Source organism: Bactrocera tryoni, chromosome 2, assembly GCF_016617805.1.
Source record: "Bactrocera tryoni isolate S06 chromosome 2, CSIRO_BtryS06_freeze2, whole genome shotgun sequence".
NCBI lineage: Eukaryota > Metazoa > Arthropoda > Insecta > Diptera > Tephritidae > Bactrocera > Bactrocera tryoni.
In genome coordinates this window covers 24,516,287-24,542,999 of record NC_052500.1, presented here as the reverse complement: position 1 = coordinate 24,542,999, position 26,713 = coordinate 24,516,287, and the positions used below count along the sequence as shown (strand labels likewise).

The window sequence follows — 26,713 nt, the reverse complement described above, 5'->3', positions numbered from 1 at the left end:
TAACAAATAGCTGGAATAGTAAATGATTATACTTACGAGTTGAAAAGACTAAAGTACTGCATGGCGAAGTTGGCACCTTTCCAACAATAGTTTAAAAGGAAAGCAGAAATCAGTTTAGCTGTCAATGGAGTGGCGAATCGAACACACTTTAGGTTTCCTTTGATCAATTCAGTACAAAGACTCTGCTTCAATTTCAGAGTTTGAAAATAGAGCCGAACTGAAGTAAAAAGTTTAAAAAAATATTTAGTGTAGAGTGCTGATTCGAACAACCAACTGGTATAAATCAAGCAGTTTGGAGTAACAAATAGCAAAAATAATAAATGAATATACGAGTTGAAAAGATTAAAGTACTGCATGGCGTAGTTGACAACTTTTCATCAATAGTTTAAGAGAAAAGGAACTGGAACTCTACTGTTTAAACTGGCAATGAAGTGGTGAATCGAACACGCTTTGGTCTTCATTTATTCAGTTCAGTGTAAGGACTCTACTTTAATACAATCAATACTTAAGTGAATTTTTCTCAACTGGCCTTTACGATCAACTCATAAATAATCACCTGTTTAACTTCGGTTGTCTCTATTGTTTCATGTGCTGCTTTTTGTGAGTTTTCATATTGTGATTTTCGTTGTCAGGGTGATTAAATTTGAAAATAATATGTATTTTGGGTGTAAACAAAATCTACCAAATATATTTCGTGAACACATTAATACCCTTGAACATGTGAAAATGTGTGGCAACCTGCGATATTTAATTAATTAATTATTTGCAGTGCATTGTGTGCGAAATTCATAATTTGTGAAATAATATTTGTTTTCTGTTAAATTGTGTGTATATAAATACTTAAAAGCTATCTGTGTCGCACAATGCCTTTTTAATTGGGTGCTTAGTTTGATATAATGCACATATTTGTGAAATATTTAACTAACAAACTAACAGAATACAATGCAACCGATGTAGATTTATGATTATGAGTGTGAGATTTTAGTGCTACTAAATGAAGAGGTTTAAATATTTCTATTTATTTAATTAAGTGCATTGACTTCGAACTTAAATTAGTGAATCCAGCTTTTGGATTGAAAATTTTTTAAACAGTTTAATAAAGTCAATCCTTCGTTTTGATTAACTAAAGCCAGAGTAGCATGGAATTTGATCTGGTACTTCTAATTGAATGAGGGTCTTCGTGTCCGTTCTCATCGTAATCAGAAAATCCAGATCTATCCCTGAGAACGCAGTACTAAGTGTGACGCAACCGTCACCCGCTAAGGTTAATAAAGGGGCTTGCGTAGAGTCCACCACTGCACTAGTCTTACTAGGGAAGGAAAATACCAAGCAAGTTGGTAGAAATATACTAACTTTATACCATATTAAGGCAACTGTATGCTTCGGAATCGCTGGTACCAGCTGGGGAACAGGAAACGAAAGTCGGAAAGTGGTTCAAACGTCAATCAAGCGGAAAAACTCACTTCAAGGAAAAAACTCTCTCGAAAAAAAGACGTGTATGGAAAATGGACTTCACAAGCTCATAAGGTGGTCCGATGAGCGATCTGCAGCTCTTTACAAAGACGCAGTGTTTTTATGGGAGAGATGTGGAAAGGGGCCAGATTGGAGGTAGTAAACAAAGAGGATGTTCATACACACTAGACCGGATGAACCTCAAACCCCTAGTGGGGAAAAAGGAGAAGGAAAGAGACGACCTAGGGAGGTGTTGAGGTATTGAGGTTTTACTGCATGAGTTCCTAAACAAGCTCTTATTTCTAAGTAATATGACGCCAGTTATACGATATTCCTGAAACCCAAAATAATAAACTTGGTGACGACTTCGGACAAGTTCAGTAAATAATCCAAAAAAGAACAAACTCTTTCGAATTTAGACACTATACTAAGTCCAAAATCATTCTAAAAGGATTTATGTAACTTATTTAATTTAATTATATATTTTAAAAGTTTCAGTTTCTGTAGCAATTGTGTCATATACATACATATACGTACTGTATAAGTCTCATAAACAATCCGGACAGAATACTTTTGTCATAGAGACAACTGTAGAGGTCTTGACGTTCACTCATTGTCAACTTGTCTATATCCCTATAAACCTAAAAAATACAGCATTAATGAGCTTACTAAGACCGTGTGCTCGTGGAAAGGTAATTAAAAGCCACAATCTGCTCCTAAGATGATCGAAGTCGGCAGCTCTCCCTGATTTCAATTTTGTTTTGTATGAGTTTTAACAATATATCAGTTGTTACTGCGGTGGCAGAAAAGTTTCTTGGAATAATTTTTGGGATTTTCGGCCACCAACTCAGCAGGCGGACGATAAAAACTCTATTCGACGTTCTTCTTTATTTGTGTAGACACCGCTTAGCGGTTCTAGCCGAGTTTACAACAGCGCGACAGTCGGTTTCCTTTTCTCTATTGGACGCCTTGGTACTGCGGACCACTCCAACGTAGCACCTGTTGGCAAGAGTGATTCTACGTTGGATTTCAAGTCTGATGATGTTGTTCGTGATTTCAAGATAGTTGAAATTATCAACGACTTCGAAGTTATAACTGTCAATGTTGACGTGGAAACCACACCGCGAATGCGGCGACTGTTTGTTTGATGACTGGTCCTCGTTCACTACCAGGCCATTTTGCTTCGCTTCTTTGCCCAACCTGTAGAAAGCAGAAGTCGACATTACAATGTTGAAAACATCCGAACTAATTGCATTAGATTTCAGCATAATTGTTTTTATAGCTGACAGCAGAAGACTTAAGATTTATGAATCCACATAACAATTCCACAACAAGTGAAGCTCGCATAAAAGTGTTTTGAATCACGGTTTCGTCATGTGTGGCTGCCGAAAAATGTGATGAATGGGCCGGAAACATTATTCCTGCGTACGCCTTTCGTTGCCGTTTCTAATTATGCGAAATTTTTGGTTTTGCTAAACACCCATACATATAATCAGGGGGTAATGAGGAGCTGAGACCGCCGCGAAATAATTGAGAGAAATGATGATGCGGAAAAGCCAGTGATTAGAGAGCGGTGTGGGTGCGGCAACACAAAAATCGTTCACATTTAAGTCACGGTAATATTTAGTGCACAAACCGCTGACGTAGCGGCGCGGTACGCGTAACGGTTCGCCAACTGACGGCTGTTTGCCAAGGTTCGCCTAAATTTCGCGGCGTCAAAATGTGCCACAAGCGTGCGAGCGTTACATAATTTGTTAACGCTACATCCCTGGGGAAACGTGGAGATTGCAGGGCGGGTGATTTGATAAATTTTGCTAAATAATTTTTGAATACGCTGACATGTGGCAAATTAAATGTTGCGCATTTCTGCTGAATATTAATTCGGTATAAAGCTCGCACAGGAGCATATAGACCGTTTTCATATGTAGACATACTAATATTGCCGCCATAACAGTTAATTAGCTGTGTTGTGTTAGCTTGATTTGCATTTGCAGGCGTTAATTGATTCTTCTGTGCTCTTTCTCTTTACAGCCGGTTCACCAAGCGATGATGCTGAGGTGATTAATGTGCCGCGTCGTCATTCAACTGACGACTCGGATGAAAGCTCAGCCGGTGAACCTGATTTCAAAGATTTCAGGGGCGTCATCGATACTGGTGTGGGCTATCCGTTCCTGCAGCCACATCCGTTGCCGTTCTCATTCAATTTGGGCTTCTTCGATGCTTTTGAAGGTACGTATTTATTATCTATTTTGGAAGGGTTTGAAAGTGATACGAAAAGGAAATTTTATGTACATTTTTAGTAAATTTAGGCTTAATATAATAGTTTATACATATGAGGTCTTTAATTGTAGCTAATTGGGTGCGAATAAAAAAGAAGGATATTTTTTACAACAATGCTACCCCCATTATTTGTAACGGGTTCGATCAATTTAATTTTCCTTTCTGATCTGTCTGACTGAGATTGAAATATCGCGGAAGGCGTACTTTTGTCGAATCTAAGGAAGTGGCTGGGATTGATACTAACCGCCTTAATGAATTTGTGGCAAGGTCGAAGCACTCGGCTTAGCTTCAACCTTCTCAATGTATTTGATGCCGATCACTGAAAAGCGGTCGATAGGATATCCTTTATTGTCTGAGGAGCAAATTTTCCGGACTATGTTCACAATTTCGTCCAGTTTTTGCTCTCCGGTGTATATCGAGTGAGCCACATACCAATTTTTGGACCGTAGCTATTGAAGGAAAAGGGTACCATATACTGCAGCTAAGTGTTGTAAGGTTTCAGTAGCAAAAACTATCGAATGAACGAGGGCTGGACAATGAATTACCTCCATTTTCGTACCGAAAGAAATCGATGTTGCCGCTGTCAAAATAAAAAACATTCGATTCGTCTTTTTTGATCACATTGGTCGCATACGAGAATGTGCTGTCTGTTAGTTAAGCGTCGTGCGATAATCCGACGATCCGGCTTAGTAGGCTTCGAAGGAATATAAAATTTTCGAAAATCTAGCTTCAGTGATAATCAGTATGTCCAATTTCGTTTTGCGCAAAGCTTTTTTTCTAATTTCTAGAAAGTGCTAGACTGTTGTTGCTGTGAAAGAAACTATCAATATATATTCACACTCTATTTGTCTTAAAGAGGAATACTGTTTCACAAAGTGCACGACTAGAATTGAGTGGTTTAGTGCTTGTCTCATTGGTTCACGGTTTTCTTATTACCATATATGTAGTATATACTATTATGTATTTATATGTATACATATGTAAGCAATTATGCGCTATACACCTTTAGTGAAGCCTTCAAACATCGAAATGCCGTAGAAAATTAGCCTAAATAGTTTCTTCTCCATACGGTGTTGTGCAAAATCAATTTTGTTTTGTAAGACGTCCACTGCCGTCCACTGGAAATTGAAAAATAAAAAACGAAGTACAATACAAATAAGAATAACTAAGCGAAGCATACAATGCAAGCCCTCGTAACCTTTAAGAATACGGTAGACTATTAGGCACAAGGCTAAGAATAGAAACTTGGACATAGAAAGACAACAAATAATCACGCAATGCAAATAAAAAGTCGACAAAACAGCTTGCAAATGTGCACGCAAAGTCCATTTCCTATAAAATATAAATATATATGGTACTACTTTGTACATATGTACATACATACATATGTAATGGATTACGCATTATAGGGTGGGCTGTTTTTGTGAATCAGAATTGTTTACTTGCGGTTTAAAAAAAAATACAATCACGGGGTTCATATAGACTCATAAAGTTATAAGTTATGACAAGTTTGGAAATTAACGATTTTATGATCTTACGATGCGTTATGACAAGTTGTGAGTCCGCTAAATAAAACAAGAAAAACGTTAACTTCGGTTGCACTACTCCGAATCGCTCTGTTTGTATGATAGCTATATGTTATAGTGGTCCAATATCGGTGGTCTTCACAAACGAGCAGCTTCTAGAAGCAAAAAGGACGGGTGCAAAATTTCAGATCAATTTCTCAATAACGGAGGTATAAAGTAGTTCGCGTGTACGGCCAGAGGTCAGTCAGACTATATCGACTCAGCTCGTCATACTTATTAAATTATAACTAACAGTTCAAATGAAAAGCCCCCGGCTTTTGTTATTTAAAAAAAAATTAATAAAAAAGAATTTCGCATGTGGATAAATATTGCCTTTTGAAGGTAAAAAATAGAGTTGACATGGAGTTGTAAACCAGCTATGCTAAATTTGTTAAATATTTTGAGACAAAGTAACTGGTATAAAGTGACATAATAAAACTAAGACAGAACAGCATGCGATAATTGCAATATTTGGACTTCAAAACAACTTGAAACTCAGAACACATTCCTCATTACTTCAAGTATTGTATTTCGGTGAATTCGTGGTTGCATATGTTATTTGAATTAATGTCACAAAGAAGCTTCTTCACAATTTTATTTTTTAACCCACAAACACACATATGTATATATACTTACATACACTTATGTCTTTATCTTGCATCTTGACGCTTTAAATTCTTTTGATTCATGACAATCCTACTGCCCCACATCCGCCAAGACTCAAAATGGGGAAATACTTCACAAAGTTAACAATGGAAACATTATTAACAAGAAAACAAAGCTTTGGAATAAATAAAAAATGTCTTACTATGTATAAGAGTATGAATTTCCTCTCTTTAAAATCGGGTTTAGAGAGCACTGCGTATGGTATGAGTAGGTGAATACTTCATTTTTATGTATGAATTAAATCTATATACATACGTTTCGAGCTTAATAGTCTTTGGGAGCGCAATGTAAGTTTGCGCACAATAATAAAACCTTCCTTTGAGATAAATAAAATAACTAAGAAGTATCCGGTATTCCTGTGAGTAATAAATCACAAATTGTTAAATACATACATACATATGTATATTTTAAAACGAAAATGTTTGATTAGTCAGCTACTCTTAATGCGTACTGTTTGGGACTTTTTCGAAAAATAATTTGTTATTTGATTTATTATTTACAAAGAAATAATTTCCACTTCTGCACATTAATCAAATCAGTGTATAATATATTGTTTAGGTATTACATCAGGTTATCTAAAAGCCGTAAATTTTGCAGCAAGCAACTTTCCTTTGTACCAGTTTGAAGAAATTTCGAATAATTTTAGTGAAAAGCTATTTTTTTATTTAACCAGTAATGAACCAAATATTCCCTCCCATGTTTGAATCAACCCTTTCTCACAATAGCTTCCTAATTTAAATGAGTACTAAAAGCTCAATTGAAAAGGCCTATCATAGTTAAACACATTCTTTTGGCAAAATTCGTTTTATTTATTCAAGTGTGATACTCTGATTATAGCGGCACTCCAACTTTCCGCTACCATAATTGTAACTCGACTTGTTCTTTGTTTACAAATAGGCCTCAGTCTCGGTGTTTCCCTCTTCATTCGACGAATGTTTTCCCAGCAAGCGTTCTATTTAGATCTGAGGACAGGAAATAGGGGCTGTAGGCCAGATCTGGAGACTACGGTGGATACGGAGGCAAGTCGAAGCCCAACTCATGGATTCTTATCATCGTTTTCACTGACTCGTGGTGGCGATTTCGTCCTTCAAGCGATCCGATAACACTATATAATAGTCGCTGCCGATAGTGCCTCCTTTTTCAAGGTAGTCAATAAAAAATATTCCATACGCATCCCAAAATTCAGACGCCATAACATTGCCAGCCGACTGTTGAATTTTTGTACGCTTAGGAGTGGGTTCATCGTATATCGTCCACTCGGAAGACGGCCGATTGATTGACTTCGAAGTGAAATAATGTAGCCATATTTCTTTCATTGTCACATATCGACGCAAAAACTCGGTTTATTCCGCCTGAACATCTGCAAACACTGTTCCGAATCATCAACTCATCCTAGTTTTTGGTCAAAAGTAAGCTCGCGCTACATGCAATTTTCAATTTCCTCACACCTAATATTCGTTAATGATATGATGTACACGTTAAGATGATCTCTTAAGACTGCCTGATATCTCAATGAACTTCACTTTACGATCAAAATTTATCTTGTGGACTTTTTCGATGTGTTTGTCCCAAACAAGCTCGTTTGGGAGTCCATTCTATTAACCGTCTTCGGTGTTTATTTCACCATGTCTTAACTTAGCATACCAATCCTTGATGTTAGGTTTTCCTGGGGCAGTATTCGGAAACTCGTCATCAAGTCAAGTTTTTGCTGCCACTGTATTTTTTCCCCTTCAAAATGCAATATTTTATCTACACTCGAAAAAATATCAATTTTTTCAAAATAACAAAAGTGCTTTCACTCAAAATGATCTGATTCACCAACTAATGATTCGACAGCTGTCAAATTTCCCGCCTTTTGCAGGTTAGGGCTAACTAAAAATGAAATAGATTCGATTCTAGTAGCGTCATCCATGTGTCAGTCATTCAGTCTGATTGTGAAGGTTGTGTTCTGGGTAGCCAAAAAGCAATGCAAGCTAAAGTGAGAAGGCAAAACATGCTCCCCAAGGGTTGTGCGCTGGGTTTGGGATCCGTCACGAAAAAAAGAACACCCCCAATGAAAAGAATAGAACAGCCTCGGGTGAGAGACCCCCCCTATTGTAATTTTTTTGGTTAACTAATATTTAATGTAGCAAAATAGCGTCGAATTGAATGAGCTAATGTATAGTATATGTTCTACGTATAGTATATACTGATATCGCAAAAAAATATTTATTGTATGCTTTCTCGTCCCTGCAGATATTTTCCGTCGCCTGAGCAGCCAAATTTGGTCATCAACCGACGAGTTGGGCGCCTTCGACACCTCGAAAGGCAACACAACTTCAACTGTGAAGGTACCGTTAATTACATAAGTACACCTTTTTAGTTTGCAACTAACGCTTTTACCGCTACTTTAGGTTGTCGATGGTCATAAGATCGAAGTAAACGAAACCGTATACGGCGATGCTGATAATCTCTACAAGGTGCGTTTGGTCAACATTCGTCCGCTCGAGTCGGGTGAAGACGTTGCCGAAACACCCAACGCCAAGGCTGGAAATCCTGTGACATCCGCACCAAACAAAAAGAATGACGAGAGCGAATCGGATGAACGTCGCGAACCGTTGGAGAAGAACTCATATGAGAATGAGATCAAACACAACATCGACGATCCCGAGGTAAAATATTAAGCGCTGGAGCAACTTTGCAATTAACGCAAATAAATCTATTAATGCAATAACATTGTAAAGTTTTGTATATTTTCATTATTTTTTCGATTTTCAAACAATTAATCTTTACGCCAAGTGTAAAATTCCGAAACTAATTTGATTTTCTTCGCTGCTTTGTATCATATAAATTTCAATATTTTTTCGATATACTTAAACATATCTACATTACATTAGCTTGACTATATTTGCTTACACATATGAGAAAAAATATGAATTTCCAGATGTGTGTACTTATATACAACATTTATATATATATATCGAATATGACAAAATCTCAAAGAGGCATTTACGAAAACTACAATTTTTTAAATGCATTATTTAGTGGCTTTTATGGTTTTTGAAAATAAAAAAACAACAATTACTAACATGTATGCTTGTATTGAATTCTACAAAGTTTTACCGCAACTAATATTTGTATTATATATCCTAAAATATATATAGCTACTTAATAAAATATATAACTTTGTATAGTTTCATAAAAAAAACCGAAAACGATTTTATTTTTAAACGAATAAAGTTGTTTGTATTGAAGTTATTTTTGAATATTTTTGAACTTGTAAATATGCTTTTGCTGGAAAACTAATTTAAGGCATAATCGCGGGCTTAGCTGATATGCATACATATGTACATATATATACATACATTTAAGGCATACAATAACATATGTATATACAATATACAGAATATATCTATATATTTACATGGCTGTACATATGCATATGATTGAACGGTTAATAAATATAACAAATCTGGTTTGGGCATAATTTGGTAAAGGTAAGCTGTAAATAGACTCATAACTGTAAATATTTCTAAAAAAATGTTTTTGAAAAGAAAGTGGTGAGTATTGAGTAGCATACTAATATTAGCAAATTCCAAGAATATATTGGTCTAGTTATTAAGTTAAAAATAACGTTTTCATAAGAATTGCATGATGACCTTTCTTGAAATCTTCAAATTTTTGATTATATACTATTTGAAAGTTCTTTAAAGTTGTTTATTTCGGTTTCGCTAATCAGAGGGTTTAAGATGACTAGGTGATTAGCCTTCTGCATCCGAGCCTAGAGTTCTGGGGCTGCCGGTTTCGCCTCTAGGCAGGCAATGGCGTGGGAATTTCCTCCTCGCAGGTTATACCGCCTTTACTCGGTCGTCAGAGCCTCGTTCGTAGTGAACGGGGGTACCGCGCGAAGGTGAGGTTGACGTTTGTGAGGGATAGGCTATATATTCGCATCACCAACCCCATGTGCCCATTTTGGTATTTGAATAGCCTTGATTTATGAATGGATAGGATAAGTTTTAGGTTTTGATCCAAATTTTTGGGGCGGTTAATAATCAAAGCCGTGTCTACCAAGATATATCGATCTCAGTCTGGCAAAAGCAGATTAATAGAGGAAGAAGAAGGAGTGGGAGGTTAAGACTTCCATTTCGCCTTGCGCCATATGGCACCAAGAAAGTTCATCCTGTCAAATATTTAGTCGCTCTACATTTAAACCTATTGGACAGAGTCTAGTGAACACACTTATCATTACGGGAAAATTGAATTTGGTAAGAGCCAGTAGTTGGAGGGTCTTATAACGGTTTACTCTTGTCTAAAAGGATCTCGCAGTCGCACAAGTTCTGGTTGTTCCCCAGCGCTGGTTGGGCTCACAGGAGGTTGAAAGCACCAACGCCAGAACGTAAGAAGATCTCAAAATAACGACTCGCTTTAAATCTTCACTAGTAAGCTCAGTAACTGGCGATTTTGCTTTGACCGGGCACCCATACAAGTCTAATATGAAGGAAGCTTGAAGTGATTTCTAATGAGATCACAAACTCCTTGACATGTTTTGAGCGCACAGTCAGGGAACTCAAAGCCGGTGTAGTCGCTCGGTTATCGAAGTAAATGCACACTTCTCTGAACTAAATCGCCCTTCGGAGAAGTGCACCTATTACTACTTTAATAGCAGCCATCTCCATTTGAGAGATGCTATTGTGGTCTGATAGTCTGAATGGAGAGCCTTCGACACCTCCTACTCTCCGTCTTCACTTCGCGCAATCTGTGGAAAAGCTCACTGCACACCTTCAACGGCTTCGGTCCGCCTACAAATACTTCACAGTTGTGTAAGCTGAGAAGAAACAGCCAGAGGAGTTTTTGCGATGCAGTGATCTAGTGTATCTAACTCTAATAACAGCCTTCGCCGCCAAGCGCCAACCACACTTCTTACCAATTCCTCACTCTGTTTTCGATGTTTAGTTTCAAAGAGAACTTCCTATCCTTGGGGCTTGAGACTAGACTGTTAAACTTTTTGAAAATATTTAATAGTAAATTTAAATATTTTATTTGTTAATGCACTATACATTCAGTATAAACTCAAAAGCTTTAGACTCCAGATTTTCGAAAGTTAATGAAGCCGGAAGTTATTATTATTATTTCTACACCTCTGTTTTGGGGTTTATGCCAAGTATTGTTGGGACTGCACTACATTATTTAGACTAGTAAGAAGGAGACAAAGCTAAAAGAAACATTAAATTCTGTCTAATAGTTATAATAGTCTCAATGCAGTTGTAAGAAGAACGAAAAGTAACTTTTTGCTTAGAACTCTTTTGCGTTGCACGTGTCGTATGAGTAACATTGCAAAAATATATTAGGAAATTATTGGGTATGTCATATCGTATGAGTAATGTTAGTACAACCGAAAAACCGAATGAATGAATGATGAATACTATATCGCAATGACTCGTAAATCTTTATTTAAAAACATACTTTGAGAAAACGTCGCTAACTTCTTGGACTTTGTGTTTGATATATTTGTGCTAGGTGCAATAACCAACTAAAAATCACAATGTCATCCTATGATTCCGTGCCAGAAAATCGGTATCGGTTCAGAACTTCGCCTAGCAACGTATATCGAATATAAGGAGAAAATATTTTGCTCTGTTTTTTTTTTTTTTATACTAAGTAAGGGCACATGTGCAGCAGGCCAAAGCTAACGAGGATAGAGATAATGAAGTAATAGATGCAAACCGAAGTTTTCGTTATTTTATATATTATTTGTATATATTTTTTCTAAGTCTATAAAATACTACTCAGAACTGCGCAAAATATTCCATTTGTATTAAGAGGCGGGATGCACAGTTCGTCAGTTCATATGTTCTTTAAGAAAAACTCTTGACTTTAGTCAAACATGTATTATTAGCAAAATTCGATTTACTTATTCAACATAATTGCCATTGACGGTGATACAACGATAGTATTGACCTTCAAATGTTTCGATACCAGTTCTGATAACAAATTGCTTTCAGTCTCGGCGATATTTCTCGCGCAGCAATTCTTTTAAGGTTTGAGAATAGAAAATAGTTTGTGATTATCAAGCCTGGAATAGCATATGATAGATCACAGTGACCTAGAATTTTTAAAATCAGTGGAATCGCCACTGATGCATACGGAAGCAGTATGAAGTTCGATTTATGCAGCTTTGCTATCGTTTTCATTAATTTGTGAAGCAGGGCTTACTTCTTCCTCAAATGACACCGTCGTTTCCGACCGGACGGGTTTTTCGTGTCCGGTCGTTTGAGTTTGCTGAATAGCTAGAAGTCACGCGGGTCTAAATCAAGCGAATACGTTGGTTGCGGAACGATATTGGTTGAAAATTTGGCGAAAAACTCACGAATGACCATTGCAAAATGCGGCGGTGTATTTTAAGCATGCCCATAATTATGACTTGTTTGTAATAAAAGCTACGCGCAAACGACGCATAATACTCAAGTACGATTCCTTCTTAACAGTTTGGCTGGTCGGAAGGAATTCGGCGTACACCACACCTCGATAATCGAAGAAATTTGTCCACATAACCTTTGTTTTTGATCAGCTTTAACGTGGTTTTTTCGGCTTCGGCTTATTTTTGCCACTATTTTTGGCAGATTGATCATCTGTTTCCGTGTCGTAAGCATAGATCAAAGACTTATCGGCAGTAATTATACGTTTCATGACATCCTGATGGTCGGAACGCATTGTTTCGCAGCCGTTAACGCGACCATGTTTTTTGAAAAAATTGAGTGATTTTGGGAGCAATCACTTTTCCTAGGACCAAATGGTCTTTCAAAATGGTGGTCACTGTTCGTTCCGATATTCCAGCGACGCCGTTAAGATTGCTGACTGTTAATCGTGAATTGTCAATCAGCAACTCCTTCATTTAATTGGAATGTTGATCATCAGTTGATGTTGACAACCGTCCTGGGCGAGTTTTATCGTCATCGCATTCTCGAGCCTTTTTGAATAGTTTGTAGCAGACAAAATCACTTGCTAGTGACAACACACACCGAAGGCCTTTACTTTGAATTTTTTGGTATAAGAAATTCGGTGCTGCGCAAAAAATTTAATGAAACTTCTTTGCTGTATAATTACACTCACTATAAACATCGCCGAATGAACTTTGAAGAAAGAAAAGCGTATAATAAGCACGACAGATTATAATTTTGATGAGAAATTTGGCACAAATGTCACTGATACTAGTCATACCAACCCAAAGAAAAACCATTCGACGAATGAATTTTTCTTACACTATTTTTCTCACAGTAGTATAACTCCGAGAACTGCCAAGTTTGTACCCTTGTCATTTGAAGGTTCAAATTGTGGATTCATAATTAGTGAAATTCTCTCATAGAAGCGACACGAACTCTTCTCCAGCCTACTATTTTTCTGTCTGTGCACACAATTTCAAAATACAGAAAATTTTAGCTGTCATAAAATGACCATTGTATTAAAATCAATTTGCTATTGCAGAAAAACATTAGTGAATTGCTATTTTCTAATTTTTTAGAAATAAAGACATTTTAAAAAGAAAAGGTGGGCGCGAAAGTGCGCTCTGAGACCTTTATTGCACACAACTATATACATATGTACATGTGTGTGTCTATACATAACAATATTTATGTAGCAACTGGTTCTATATCGATATTTATGGAATGCATCGTTTGGCAGCCGTTATAAAAAATCAAATCAAATTTATGAATCCCCTAATGACAGCATATTTGTAACTGAAATTGAAAACATAGCTCTAGGTGTAACGTTATCGACTACGTGGACTACCAACAAGTATATAAGAGAATATACATATGTATATAGTATAAATACAAGATTTTGAACGCCGCGAATATCCGCAAATGCATGCGCGCACGTGTATGCCTATGAGACCCAGCACCGACGACTCAGGGAAGGGCTTGTTTGCCGCCCATACGCACCTACAGACATGTGTATTGGCAATTTATTGCCGTTCGCTGGGCAAAAGAAGCAAATTGTTTCAATATGACGGCTGTTGGCGCAAAATATCTGCTGCGTTGTTTTCTCTACAGTTAATATTTATGGCCATAAATATGAAATGTCCATTCGCACAGCGACAAGTACAAACATAAACATAAATTCATATACATACATAAATATGTGTATATTAGGGTGGGGCTATCATATTCATGCAGATGCATTGCTGCGCAGGTGGCTGTCAGACTCCGGAAAGCTGGACAAACTGAGGGTCTCAGAGAGAGACATTCTTAGTTCTCGCTTACTTCGACTGCAGCCCTGGAACATTGCACCGCGAAAGAAAAGGCCCAGTCGCTTTTCCGGATAGATCAAAGCACAAGGGGAATGTTGGAGAGGAGTTTTCTGTCGATACCTCTCAATAAACTCTCGTTTCAAACTGCCACACCATTGTAGTAGCTTTCAGGCAGAAGCGACAGCCATCAAGGTAGAAGCAGATAGACTTCTCTTCTCTGGAAGGTATGCATCCACTCCGATAGCAGTGCTGCTATACAGGCTCCGAGCTCGGTGACAGTGAGCTCAAAGCTCTCCAAGGACTGCATGACCGCATTAGCAGTAGCAATATATTACTTCCATATTGAACTTGTCTGGCTGCCTCGCCACAGCGGAGTCCTAGAAAAGTGTAAAGCTGACGAGCTTTCATGAAAATACTTACCGGATTTCATAAGGTACCTCAGTATTCGAGCACTGGATCTATGTGCCTTGTGCGAGCTCAATAATCTTGGGCGGGAACCAGCACTTGTGAGATTGTGAAAGCCTTCTGCCACAGAGTGAGGTCTACTGAACTGCTAGCTTCTGGCAAGGCTCATAAGGCCGCAATCCTAACTGGACACTGTCCCATTGACACCCACGCGTTGGGATGTAGGCAGAGGACGGAGCTTGTCAAAGTTGCAATGAAGATGATAAGGTGGAAATAACTGGACACTTTCTAGTCCACAGTCCAGTCTTCGCCAGACTTTGGTTGAAGCATATTGGTTGTCATACTTTTAATGAACACGGCGAACTAAAGATGGGATGTAGATGAACCCGCCGAATTGGCTGGTGTTGATACTAGCCGCCTTAATGAATTTGTGGCAAACTCTAGGTGTTTTGTCGATATGCGACGGTCTATTTGATCTGTATCTAAGAGTTCTAACATCACAACGGAGAAGCAGACAGTTCGCCGTTCCATCGACAGTTGGGTCTATGTAATCGGAATGGACCCGGAGTTTTTTTTTATCAACCTGGAAGAATTCTGCCGCTACATCAACAATAACAACTGAATTTTTTGCGACCTCACAAGAAATCAAACTATTTACTCGTACCTAACCTAACCTATGCTTAACTCATAACTTCGCTCGGTTAGTTGTCGACTCACCCTAATGCATATATGTATATGTATGTGTCCGCTGCTCATAACAGCTTCTAGGTAACAAATCTATACAGCTAGATAAAATGTGAAAAATGTAGGTGTTGCATGCCACAGACAGCGTAAAACATAAAAATGATTTGGTGAGCGCGTTTGCTGCGCTGTGAGTCCGCATCAGAATCCCTTAAATGCTGCCAAAAGGTCAGCAAATGCAAAAAACCGAATCAAAATTTGCTGCAAATAAATATGAAAGGCTAACGAAAAGGCTGAAAATTTCATCTATGCCGAGATTTCAATTGAAGTGTTATTTCATATAAAAATTCGTTAATTTCAGCAGTGATTTATTCATGCAAATGAGCAAATTCAAACATGGAAAAATTTGTATTTTTTTTGTAAATAATCAAATCTTTTCAAAACCAACTGTGGACGCGTGTGACATTTAATGTCATTAAAAACGCTGGTTGGCGGCAAAAAATGTATAAATTCCATATTATTTTGCTACATTAACGGTTAATATTAAATTAATGTGATGTGTTTATTATGTATGCGCGAGAGTACCGTTAGCACATATTTGCTTGCTGATTGGATTATATACACACTCCTAATGACATAAATAACCCTTTGAGCAAATGCCTGCATATGTGTGTGTGTGCGTAAATAAGTTGGCGCAAAAACAGGTGAAAGAATTCTAAAATATTTGTATAATTAACAACTCACGCCGCAGTAATTTGGAATATGCGGTGAAAAATTTAGAATTTCATTTTATGTACTTTATTTCATTTTTGTGATTTTGTTGTTGCTGTTCGTTTTTTGCGACATTTGGTTGCAAATTAATTTCGTTTTAATGAGTGTCATTCATGCTTCGCGCGATAATTGCGCATTTACTTAGTACATTTTCATTTGATAATTTAATAATTCATCGCATCGCGCAATTTTTACAGTAATTTTTGACCATTTAATTGCTGGCGATATTTTTTCTGCACACTCGGTGACATTCTATTGCATAGAAAAAATGGTAATTAATTTTTAATACGTCATTTGTAATTGCATTCATAATTAAAGCATTTCATAGTAATATTTTTATTATTGTGGCTTTTGTATGTCATTGCTATAAATCAGTATGCTGCATGGCCACGAAAAAATCATTAACATTTGGCTCGCTAAAGGGTACATCAATATGGGCGTTTTGAAGCGTGTAAATAGCCGTCATCGATTCGGCATTTTCCAGCTCGCTATTGTGGGGCGGTGCATGCTTGTCAAATTTGCATGGAAAAGCAAACGTTCTAAGAGCACCAAATATGATAGGCGAGTAGAATTCAGAACAAGATAGAGAGAGCGGATAAAAGAGGACATAGGATTTAATGAGGTAAAGTGATATAATCTCCATCATCACCTACATCGCAATGTTGCACAAGCCGGGGCCGAATGGATAGCGAAATTTGAAGAGAGAAACGAAACGCATATGCAGAGAAAAATCGAAAGAGCACGAAATGCGTGAGTATAAACAGTTTGACAAACTGGCTGACAGAGGTAATGTTCAAAAATTATACAAAAAGATGCAGCGACTAACAGAAGGTTATAAGAACGCAGCATACTCTCTTAGAACCCCCAGAGTTGATCTAGAGGTTTTTTTTATTCGGTGCAGATGGAAGTTATGGAAGGTAAAAGTGTAACAATTGTAGATGGCGAACCCGAGTTCCCAGAAGGGGACTATGGAATTGATGTTCAATTGCCCGACTGAAGTTCGATGATAAAGTTCGAATAGCAATTACCCGCCTGAAGAATAACAAAGCCGTGTTATTCAAATATGGCGGCAGAGAACTAACAAGGTAGATGCATCAGCTTCTTCGCAAGTTATAGTATGGTCGAATGAAAGCATGTTCGAAGATTGAAACCTAAGTGTGCTCTGCCCAATCTACAAAAAGGGGGACCCCGAAATCTGCGCCAACTACTATGGGATAAGGCTCCTTAATATGGCATATAAGGTTCTATCGAGTGTAGTGAGTGAAAGAATGAAGCCCACTGACAACAAACTTATTGAATCTTATTAGTGTGGCTTTAGACCTAGAAAATCTACTACCGACTGATTTTCCACGTTAGCTGAAATCTTTAAAAATATCCATGAAAGGAAGATCGACACACCCCACCTCGGTTTTAAAGCTAGCTTCGACAGCACGAAAAGGAACTGCCTCTATGCCGCTTTGTCTGAAACTGGTTATCTCCAAAAATATAATATGTTTGTGTAAGCTAACGTTGAGCAATACCAAAAGCTCCATCAGGTTCGGGAAGGACCTCTCCGCGCCGTTCTATAGCAAGCAATGTTTCAGACAATGAGATTTTCTATCGTGTGACTTCTTCAATCAATTGCTGGAGAATATAATACGTGTTGCAGAACTAAATGTGGGAGGTACAATCTAAGATTGATGAAATTGATATTATTGGCCTCAGCAACCTCACTGTCAGTTCTGTTTTCTCTCGACTGGACAAAGAACAAAAGCGTATAGGTCCGTAACTGTCATCGCATTCGCGACTTGGTTAGCACGCCACTGTTGGCAGCCATAACTTTGAAGTCATCGATAATTTCGTCTATCTTGCAATCAGTCTCAGCACAAATAACAATGTCAGCCTACAACTCCCACGCAGAATCATTCTTGCTAACAGGTGCTAATTTGAACTGAGTGAGCAATTGAAAAGTAAATTTCTCTCTCGATGAATAAAGGCCAAACTTTACAATTTACATGTCTATCAAGCAGTCAATAAGATTTTCCATTTCTTGAGTTTCCGAAGTACATACTTTTTCTGGAAGCAGCAAACTCAGTTGAAGTCCAACCAATACTTTTCTAGAAAAGCACGTCTTCAATTCTTCGCCGAATTTGAATTCACTAAACTTAAAGCCAACTGAAGTCTCTTCCCCGATATCACCGGTTAAGTATTAGTTCGTCGTAGTGGCAAGACAATTTAAGCCTCTTCAGTTACTCGAACTGACGGATGCAAATCTGTTGAAACAGGCTCAGTTTTGTCACGGTGGCTATTAATCTTGCATAGTATTTGATGTCTAGAACCCTGACTAATATTGGGTCGCATACATTATTACTGAGCTCATTACTTTTGCTAATAGAGTAATTGCTTTTCCTGACGTGTACGCCAAGTCACTGCAGTTGTGGCTGTGAAGTAATCTCAAACTTCCCTATGGGCGATCAATATTCTTTCTTCCACATGCCTGGTGCTTATGAGCAAAACTTTTGTTTTATGCCCAGCCGATTCCAGGTGGGTGTGGTTCCTGGTTTACGTAGACCCAGTGTTTAGAATTGTTCTAGGTCAACCCATAATTTGCTCGATGATTCGTGCGTTTGCCTTGTGGGACATCGGAGTGAGGTTGTTGTCAGTGTCGGATGCGGTCAAAAAATATGCGTAAGATTTTAATATTCTAGGACGATTATCTACAAAAGCTTTTTCAGTAACGATTTCAACAAACACCCATATCTTTTATCATGTCATTTTTGAGGAAGGTTTAAAGGTTTTTTTACTTTGTTTAGTTTAGATGTTGTCTTTCTAAAGTACCCCGACGATTGCCAACTATCTATGTCGCAGTAGACGAGTACATCGACGATGTCGTCTTGTTAGATTTCGTCTATGATTAGTTGGGATAATTATCGTTTAGTATTTTTTAGTTTTTCAATCTCTAGGAAACGTATATAGAATACATTGATTTGTTTAACATTTTCCGGCTTAGAAGTTTTATCTCCAAAGAGCATCTCTGCTATATTCTTCATTGGTAAATCGCTATTTATCGCTTAGTAGCCAGATCATCTCGACGATACCGATATAGTCGAGTTATCAATAACGAGAAGTATATGACGGACCAAGTGAAATGAGCTGGATAAGTTAAATTCTCATTGAACGTTGCAATCGTAAGGTCATTTTTGATTGATCCTAGTGATTATTCGTGACATTTTGACTTTAAAAGATTGATATTATTATTGTTGTGTCTATGGTGGATCTGAATCTAGTATGACACCAATGCAACTGATGGGAGGAGAGTATCTCTATAGCCGCATAAATAGCGACCAGTGATATGGAAGCGAGAGTTCGGTTTTCATTACCAAACTTTGTTCTATTAATAACGAGCTACTCTCAGCTTCTTAAATATCTCTTTGGATTAAACTAAATAAAATCTATCAAAATAGACATTGTACCATGGATATAGTTCTTTTAAATTCTTGACTTCCAAGAAGAAAGAGTCGAAAATTCGATCAGCAACTTAATACAATTAAACAGCAACGATTGTCCGGTCGAAAAAAGTAATAATAAGTTTGTAGTTTCCCAGTTTCCCAGTTTCCCAGTGAGTTCTCTGCAATATACTTGTAAATACAAGTAGCATACGTAGCGGGCTCGCACTCACGACTAGAACTTCCAAAGCTATCAAAGTTGCTATGGTATATATTGGATAGGTTAATAGTATACTACATCTGAAGAGGCTGCCGCTTATAGAGCAGAAATGAGAGAAACCGTAAAAATAGTTCAAGCCTCATAAAATGAAAAGTTTCCAAAATAAAAAGGCGTTTTAAAAATACGAAACATCTCATATATAGTACCGCTCTTTTCATAAAATGTGTATATTTCTTAGTCTTAAGTCTATCCAGCTTCATATTTTTAATTTTCACAATTCAGTCGCATACAATTTTTTTTGCACACGTTTTATTTTGCGCAAGCCGCAAATCATCAATATTTGTCTTTTATTTTTGTTGTGCTGCTTACGTCCAAAAAAATGCCGGTGATTAATTTAAAAAAGAACGATATTTTTATGATTCCACGAAATTATAACGAGAAATGGGTGAAAAAGCAACTAAAATTAAAATTGCTCTCAGCTTCTCAGCTACGCTTGTATACGCGCTTGTAGCACACCTACTTGTAGAGAAACATACGTATAAATGTATCATTCTTTTTGTTGCCATACACTATATACCCATATGCATTACGCATGCCTACCCAGTAGAGAATATCTGTGGCTTTGGTAAATTGGTGATTGTTAACTAATCGTAATCATATTACTTTGATCAAAAAAGAGTAAGACTTTGTTCAAAATTTTAAAATTCTGAATTTATTTTTCAAAATTTATGTCATTCATCTTGGCTCCAATAAACTTGTGCTGACATTTGTTTCAATTCTCGAAACAGTTGTTAAAATCAGGTCAGTTTCCGGAATAACATTAACTGTGATTCATGTTTAATGTCTTCAGTTGACTCAAAGCGGTTTCCTCGGAACGTTTGTTTGAGTACGCTGAATAGCCAGAAGTCTCACTGAGCTAAATCAGATGAGTACGGTCTTTGCGGGGACCTCCTTGTTGACGATTCGGCCAGTCGGAAGGAATTCGGAGTACACCACATCTCGATAATCGAAGAAAACTGTCTGCTTTGACGTGGTTTTTTGGATTTGGCTCCCCTTTACCACGATATTCAGCCAATTGTTCGCCTGTTTCCGGGTCGTAAGCGTAGATCCAAGACTCACCGCCATTAATAATATCTTTCATAACATCATGGTAGTCGAAAAGCATTGTTTTACTGACGTTAACGCGACGCTGTTTTTCGAAATATTTAAGTGATTTTGGCACCACACGTGCTTTGACTTTTCTTAGGGGCAAATGGTCTTTCAAAATGGTTTCCACTGACCCTTCCGATATTCCTACGATGCCAGTGAGATCTTTAACTGTTAATCGTTGATTATCAAATACCAATTCTTTTATTTTATTGACGTGTTGATCGTCAGTTGATGTTGATGGACATACTGTTCGCGATTCGTCGTCAACGCGTTCTCGACCATCTTTGGATATTCTATAACAATACCAAAAACACTTCCTCGCGACAAACAATTGTCGCCGAAGGCCTTTTCCAACATTTTGAATGTTTTTGCACCAAAAATTTGATTTCGCATACAAAATTTAATAGAACGTAAAGATCTCCCAATACACTTTATATACTTCAGAAAGACAAGCGTATACCAGATAGTAATGATTATTTTGATGTGACATATGGCATAGATGTCTGTTCAGTGTTCTGTGAATAGGTTTTCGCGTGAATTTTATACTCTAAAGTCTTACTATTTTTTGCCCAACGTTTCAAAACCTAACGCTTTTTCTTGCTGGGTACAGCATAATAGCGACAAAGCACTTGTAAAGTGATCTGTCGCTTGAAACGTCATACTAAGGTGACAGCTAACAGCTACCAGCCAGCGGCATAAGTTACTATACGACGCGACTGTGGTTAGCACTTGGCGCGTAGGATTTTTGAAATTCTTGACTGTTCAGGAAATATGGTAATTCGGCGTCGTTGAAGGTGACTCACGGCAACGCAGCGGAATCTTAATGAGTAATGCCAAGAGTATTAAGTGCGCTACGCAAAAAATTTTGATGAAACAATAATAGAGAGTGCAAATTGACTACAAGTATAGCTTACAACAATAACAAAACAACTAAGAGCAACATTGAAGCGTTGTTTGATGACTCAAACCTGCTAAGAGCGGTTTTTTTCAGATGATGGCATTAGAAGTGTATTTGAGTGTGCTGTATATTTGAATTTTGAGAGTGATTGCTTGTGAGCTATGCTGAGCGTAAATAATTTTTATTTTTTGTAGAGCGTAGGTTTTGTTTATCAATAGTGAATTTGCGGTTTTGTTGGCCATATATAAAGAGTGGTCGCGCTGGTTTAGCAATCATTCAAGTATTATACCATAAACAATAAGCTATCTAGTTTAAGTCTCGATTTCAATTTTATTGCGTGAGTATTATTTTTAAATCAACTAATTTGCTCAGCTGCTTCATACGCTCATTCGTACTTCATTTAAAGTGGCTAAACATAAATACTAACCTAAAATTAACCTAAAACTAACCTAAAGCTTACCTAAAACTAATTGAATTTCGCAAAACCTTTTCTTATCGTTTCATGCACACACACATACACACATTGCAAACGAAATTCCAACTTTAATTTCAACTTTAATCCCACATTTTGGCACATCAACCGTTTTCTTGAATCCGCATTGTCACCACCACCTATCAACGCGCTGAACACTCGCCTTTCCCATCCGCACCACACGCTCACATGGCATACAATACTCTTGACTGCACTGCGCATTCGACACCGCTCCCCAGCCACTAGCGCAACTCATACAAGACACAATGTTGCCAATAACAAATGAGGACAATGCCGCCAACTTAAATGCTGCATTTGTTACAGACAATAGTCTTGAAGTGGCAGCGAGCGAAGGAAGCGTTGAACAGAGTTCGGAAGAAGAAATCGCCGAGGTAGTTGAAATAGACGGAAATATCGAAGCGGAAACCAATAAGTCTGTTAACAACAGCGAGATAAAAGCCGGCATGGAAAACCTCGAAAATACTACAACTGCTGTGGAGGAGCTAACAACAACAGCAGCAACACCAACGACACAGGATGCTGTTGAGGACGAAGCGCTTACAATTGAAAATAATGAGGAAACGGCAGCGAATAACAGCCCAAATGAGTCATCAAATACTGATGATGATGCCGCAGCAGCAGAAGCAGCAGCAACTGAAGCCGTAGCAACCGATGATGATGCAACTAACGTTGAAGAGGACGCCGCCGCCAACGAGTCAACCACTGAGACTGCGGATGATTTGCGTGCTGAATTGGATGAGGAAAATATTAACGAAACAGCTAGTGGTGAAACAGCCGGAATCGATGAAGTAACTGAGCTGGCGAAATCTGTTGATGATTCGGCTGAGTGGTTGGGTGAAGATGCTGGTGTGGCTGCGCAGTCTGACGCTGGCATTGATGAAGTTGACAACGAACCAAATGAGAAACGTTACGCAAATTATGCAAACAACAAGAATCGTGAAGATCTCTCATCATCCGATGACGAAGCGGAGGGCGACGAAGTGGAGATGAATCCCGGTTTCGACTCGGAGTGGGGTGACTTGAAGGCAGATTTGGCGCGCGCTTCCAATGAACAAAATGATTTGAGCAACGACATTGATGCCTATGATGCGGTGCCGGTGGATTTGTCCAATGACATTGCCGTCAATGACTTAGCGGCGCAGAATCCCGATATCGCCATAAATCCCGATGCTGAAGTGTTCGATGTGAATGCTTTGAAAAATCCCGGCGCCGTGCCGATGTTTGAAAAACTGACCATTTCGGAGCCTGCCAGCCCTGCCAAATAGGAAGTGTGCGTCTTGAGTAGCAATCTAAAATTAGTGTTAAACATATCTAGTGCCAAACTCCCAGCAGTAAGTTGGCTGTTGTGAAAATTTGCGAGATTTTTAGGTTAAGTTTAAAGCTTTAGCAAACTATTTACGAAATTTGTGTAAGACTTCCCGCTGTTAATATGCCGCAATGCACTCGTGCGCTATGTGGTTCACCGCAGCGCTCGGGTAATATGAGTCATGCTCCAAGATTTCTACGCAGATCTAAATATATTGTATTTTATTGATATTTAATTAAGTAAAAATGTGCGTTAGTGCAGTCAAAGCTTTATGAGAGTATATGTAAGCATTATTTAGTATTCGGCGTAATTATTTTTATGAATTCTGATGAAATATGTATTTACAAGTCTTGCAAAATGCCTTAATATAATACTCATCACCTGTTGCATATTCTATATATTTTATTACAGTTACTTATATACATCACAGCGCATTTAAAATAATGGTTTACACTTGTTTTAACTTAAAAGACTAAAAGAAAGCTTCATACACATTGTGTTTTTAGATTTTACACTTATTTATATATACATACATATACAGATATGAAATATAATAAATTATAATATACATACCATATCTCTGGATATCCAACTTTATATGTTTTGTAAGGAATAAAAATAATTACTGCTTCAAACTCAGTAAACTACTTGAGATGAAAACCCTTCTATATTAGTTTTGCTCAAAATAGCTTCTTCCACTGAAGTCAAGATCAAGATGATTATGTCTAATTCAGTTCAACGTTCCGTCATCTAAAAGTATCGCCGTTAAGTTAAAGTAAAGCTCGACATTTGTATTTCTCAATGTAAATCGTCAATTATGGCTAAAATGTAAGTTCCAGTAACAATTTGATGTAAATCACTGGTAGGAATAGAGTTGACAGTATGTGAGCAGATATAAATTAAGGTACATTCCGGTTACGCAAGCCTTACTACCATTGAATGGAAGCAAAATAGTATAATCTTCAGTATCTGTAAGTATTATCTCTGAAAACTAATATCTTCAGAGGTATTATTTGGAAATCGGAATCCCGATTGCTAAGGTACGTATAAAATATGAAAAAGTTCACGTTTCAGGAAACTTACGAACCGCATGACATTCGTTGATTGAACTCAGTTAGTAAATGGTTGAAATTTGTTAACTGACTCAATTATTATTAATAAATCCGAGCCTTTGAATTTAAAGACATTTGTTAAAGGTGAGCAAGTGCTGCAGACATGTATTTAATTCATCCAATTAGAAAGCTCTCTACATTAGGTAGTAAGTACCATTTAATAAAAATGTTAATTGACTCAATTAAAAGGCGCTTTCTTGTTGGGTGATCTATTTCCATATTTATTATCATTCGAAGAAATGCCATAAAATTTATTTTTTAAAGATTAACTATTTCAAATGTTGTCCGTGGCTACGTCTCAGATGGTCCGTTGAGTCCGATTTTCGATGACTCATTCAAATATTTCGACTGGTAACTGGCGTGATGTTTTGCTTAATGGGTTCGAAGCGAAATCGTCCACATAGACTTTAGACTTTACATGTCTCCACAGAAAAAATGGAAAAAGGTGTGATATCACATGATTTTGGTGACCAATCGACCGGCCCAAAGTTGAAATTTTCTGCTCACCGAAGTGTTCTTTCAATCATTGATTGATGCGATGTGTAGGAAGTCGCGTCGTTTTGTGAAGACCAAATGACACCAAGATCACGAATTTAAGTTTCAGGCATCAAATAGTCCATGGTCACGATTGACGGTTACGTTCTCACCGGCATCATTTTTGAAGAAATATGGAGCGATGATACCACCATCCCACAAACCACATAAAACCGTTGTTTGTTCTGGATGAGATGGCAGCTCTATTTTTCTATATTTTCAGGTTACTTTTCGTCCCAAATGCGGCAATTTTGCTAGTTTACATACCCATTGAGCCAGAAATGGGCATCATGGCTGAATCAATTTAACTCGAAAGCGTCAAATCTTCTTGGAACTTTTCAAGGGCCCATGGAGCGAAGCGATGTCGTTTAGAAAGGTCGAGCGGCTTCTAGCATAAGCCCTATTTTGTGTGCTTTTAATTTGAGATATCGACGTACTGCGGCGCCGAAACGACAAGTTTTGATAGTATTCGTCACTGGTATAACCAACTACTTCTCTTATCCGCCGCTGATGTCTAATGGATATTTTCAAAAGTATTTTCATGTTAGAAAAGTCCGCAGGTGTACATATGATGTAAACTACTTAAAGAATGTTATAAAGGTGTTCAAATCCAAGAAACCCTGAATGATGCAGGATTTATATCATACTAGTACTGTTTGCTCGGCACACATATGTAGTACTTATGGCTACTACAATAGAAATCGTACAAGTTTTCTTTAAGAGTTGAAGAGCAAATGTACTTGTAAATCAATGGAAGTCGGCTTGCTCGGTGCCGAGCTCTTTATACACTGGAACTGTACATACGCATACTTTACTTCCAATTATAGTATTATAAATAAAATAATTTTTACATTAAAGGTTTTTAAAGAGAACTACTTTTTAACAAGAAAGAAGAGCGTGCAATGAGATGCACCTTTACCACGCTATTAGTAAATATAATGGGAGCGGTTCGAAACTTCTTTGTCTTCTATCGCTTTACTACTAGATAACGGCGTCTACCGTGAGCATGATGAGTTCTGGTTAACTACTTTTACTTGAGCAGTCGCAAGTTCCTTTTGCAACGGAGTAATGGTAAGGTAAGCGGAGGTATAGTGAGTCCTTAGCCCACAGCAATATTATCATTTTGTTTTGTAGTGGCTTCGACTGATCATTACCCAATCGATGTCCGGTTAAAAATCTTGCTGGATGTCAGTAATCGCAGCAGCTTAGAAGGTATCAGATCAATTATTCCTACTTAAATGTCCGGTCTTTGTCAGATCAGGTCTAAGACACGCCTACAGATATCCAAAACATGCTAACCCAGAATTGAGTTTGGTTCGTCGATTCCTAAAATATAAGCTTAGGAGCGTTTGGGGCTGCAAACGAGACTATCTTTGACAGCCTAAGTGCTTTATCTACTTCAATTATTATAAAGATTCCTAAATTAGAGTTAGCATCACTTACACAGTTTTATTTTTCTAGCGCTTCCAAAATAATGCAGAGTTTGAACTTTATTTAACAACTGTTAACCAGGTACTTGACATTATTAG

General features: G+C 37.7%; 1 protein-coding gene across 1 annotated transcript in view; it reads left to right on the top strand.

The window, feature by feature from the left end:
- LOC120767713 overlaps positions 1–24,036 on the top strand; it is a 51,201-nt gene extending 27,165 nt beyond the window's left edge. The window contains exons 3-6 of the mRNA XM_040093909.1: positions 3,484–3,681; positions 8,199–8,293; positions 8,357–8,620; positions 22,451–24,036. Of these exons, the coding sequence (XP_039949843.1) occupies positions 3,484–3,681; positions 8,199–8,293; positions 8,357–8,620; positions 22,451–23,497 (1,604 nt within the window). The 3' untranslated portion in view covers positions 23,498–24,036. The remainder of the gene's footprint in view (positions 1–3,483; positions 3,682–8,198; positions 8,294–8,356; positions 8,621–22,450) is intronic.
- Positions 24,037–26,713: the final 2,677 nt, after the last annotated feature.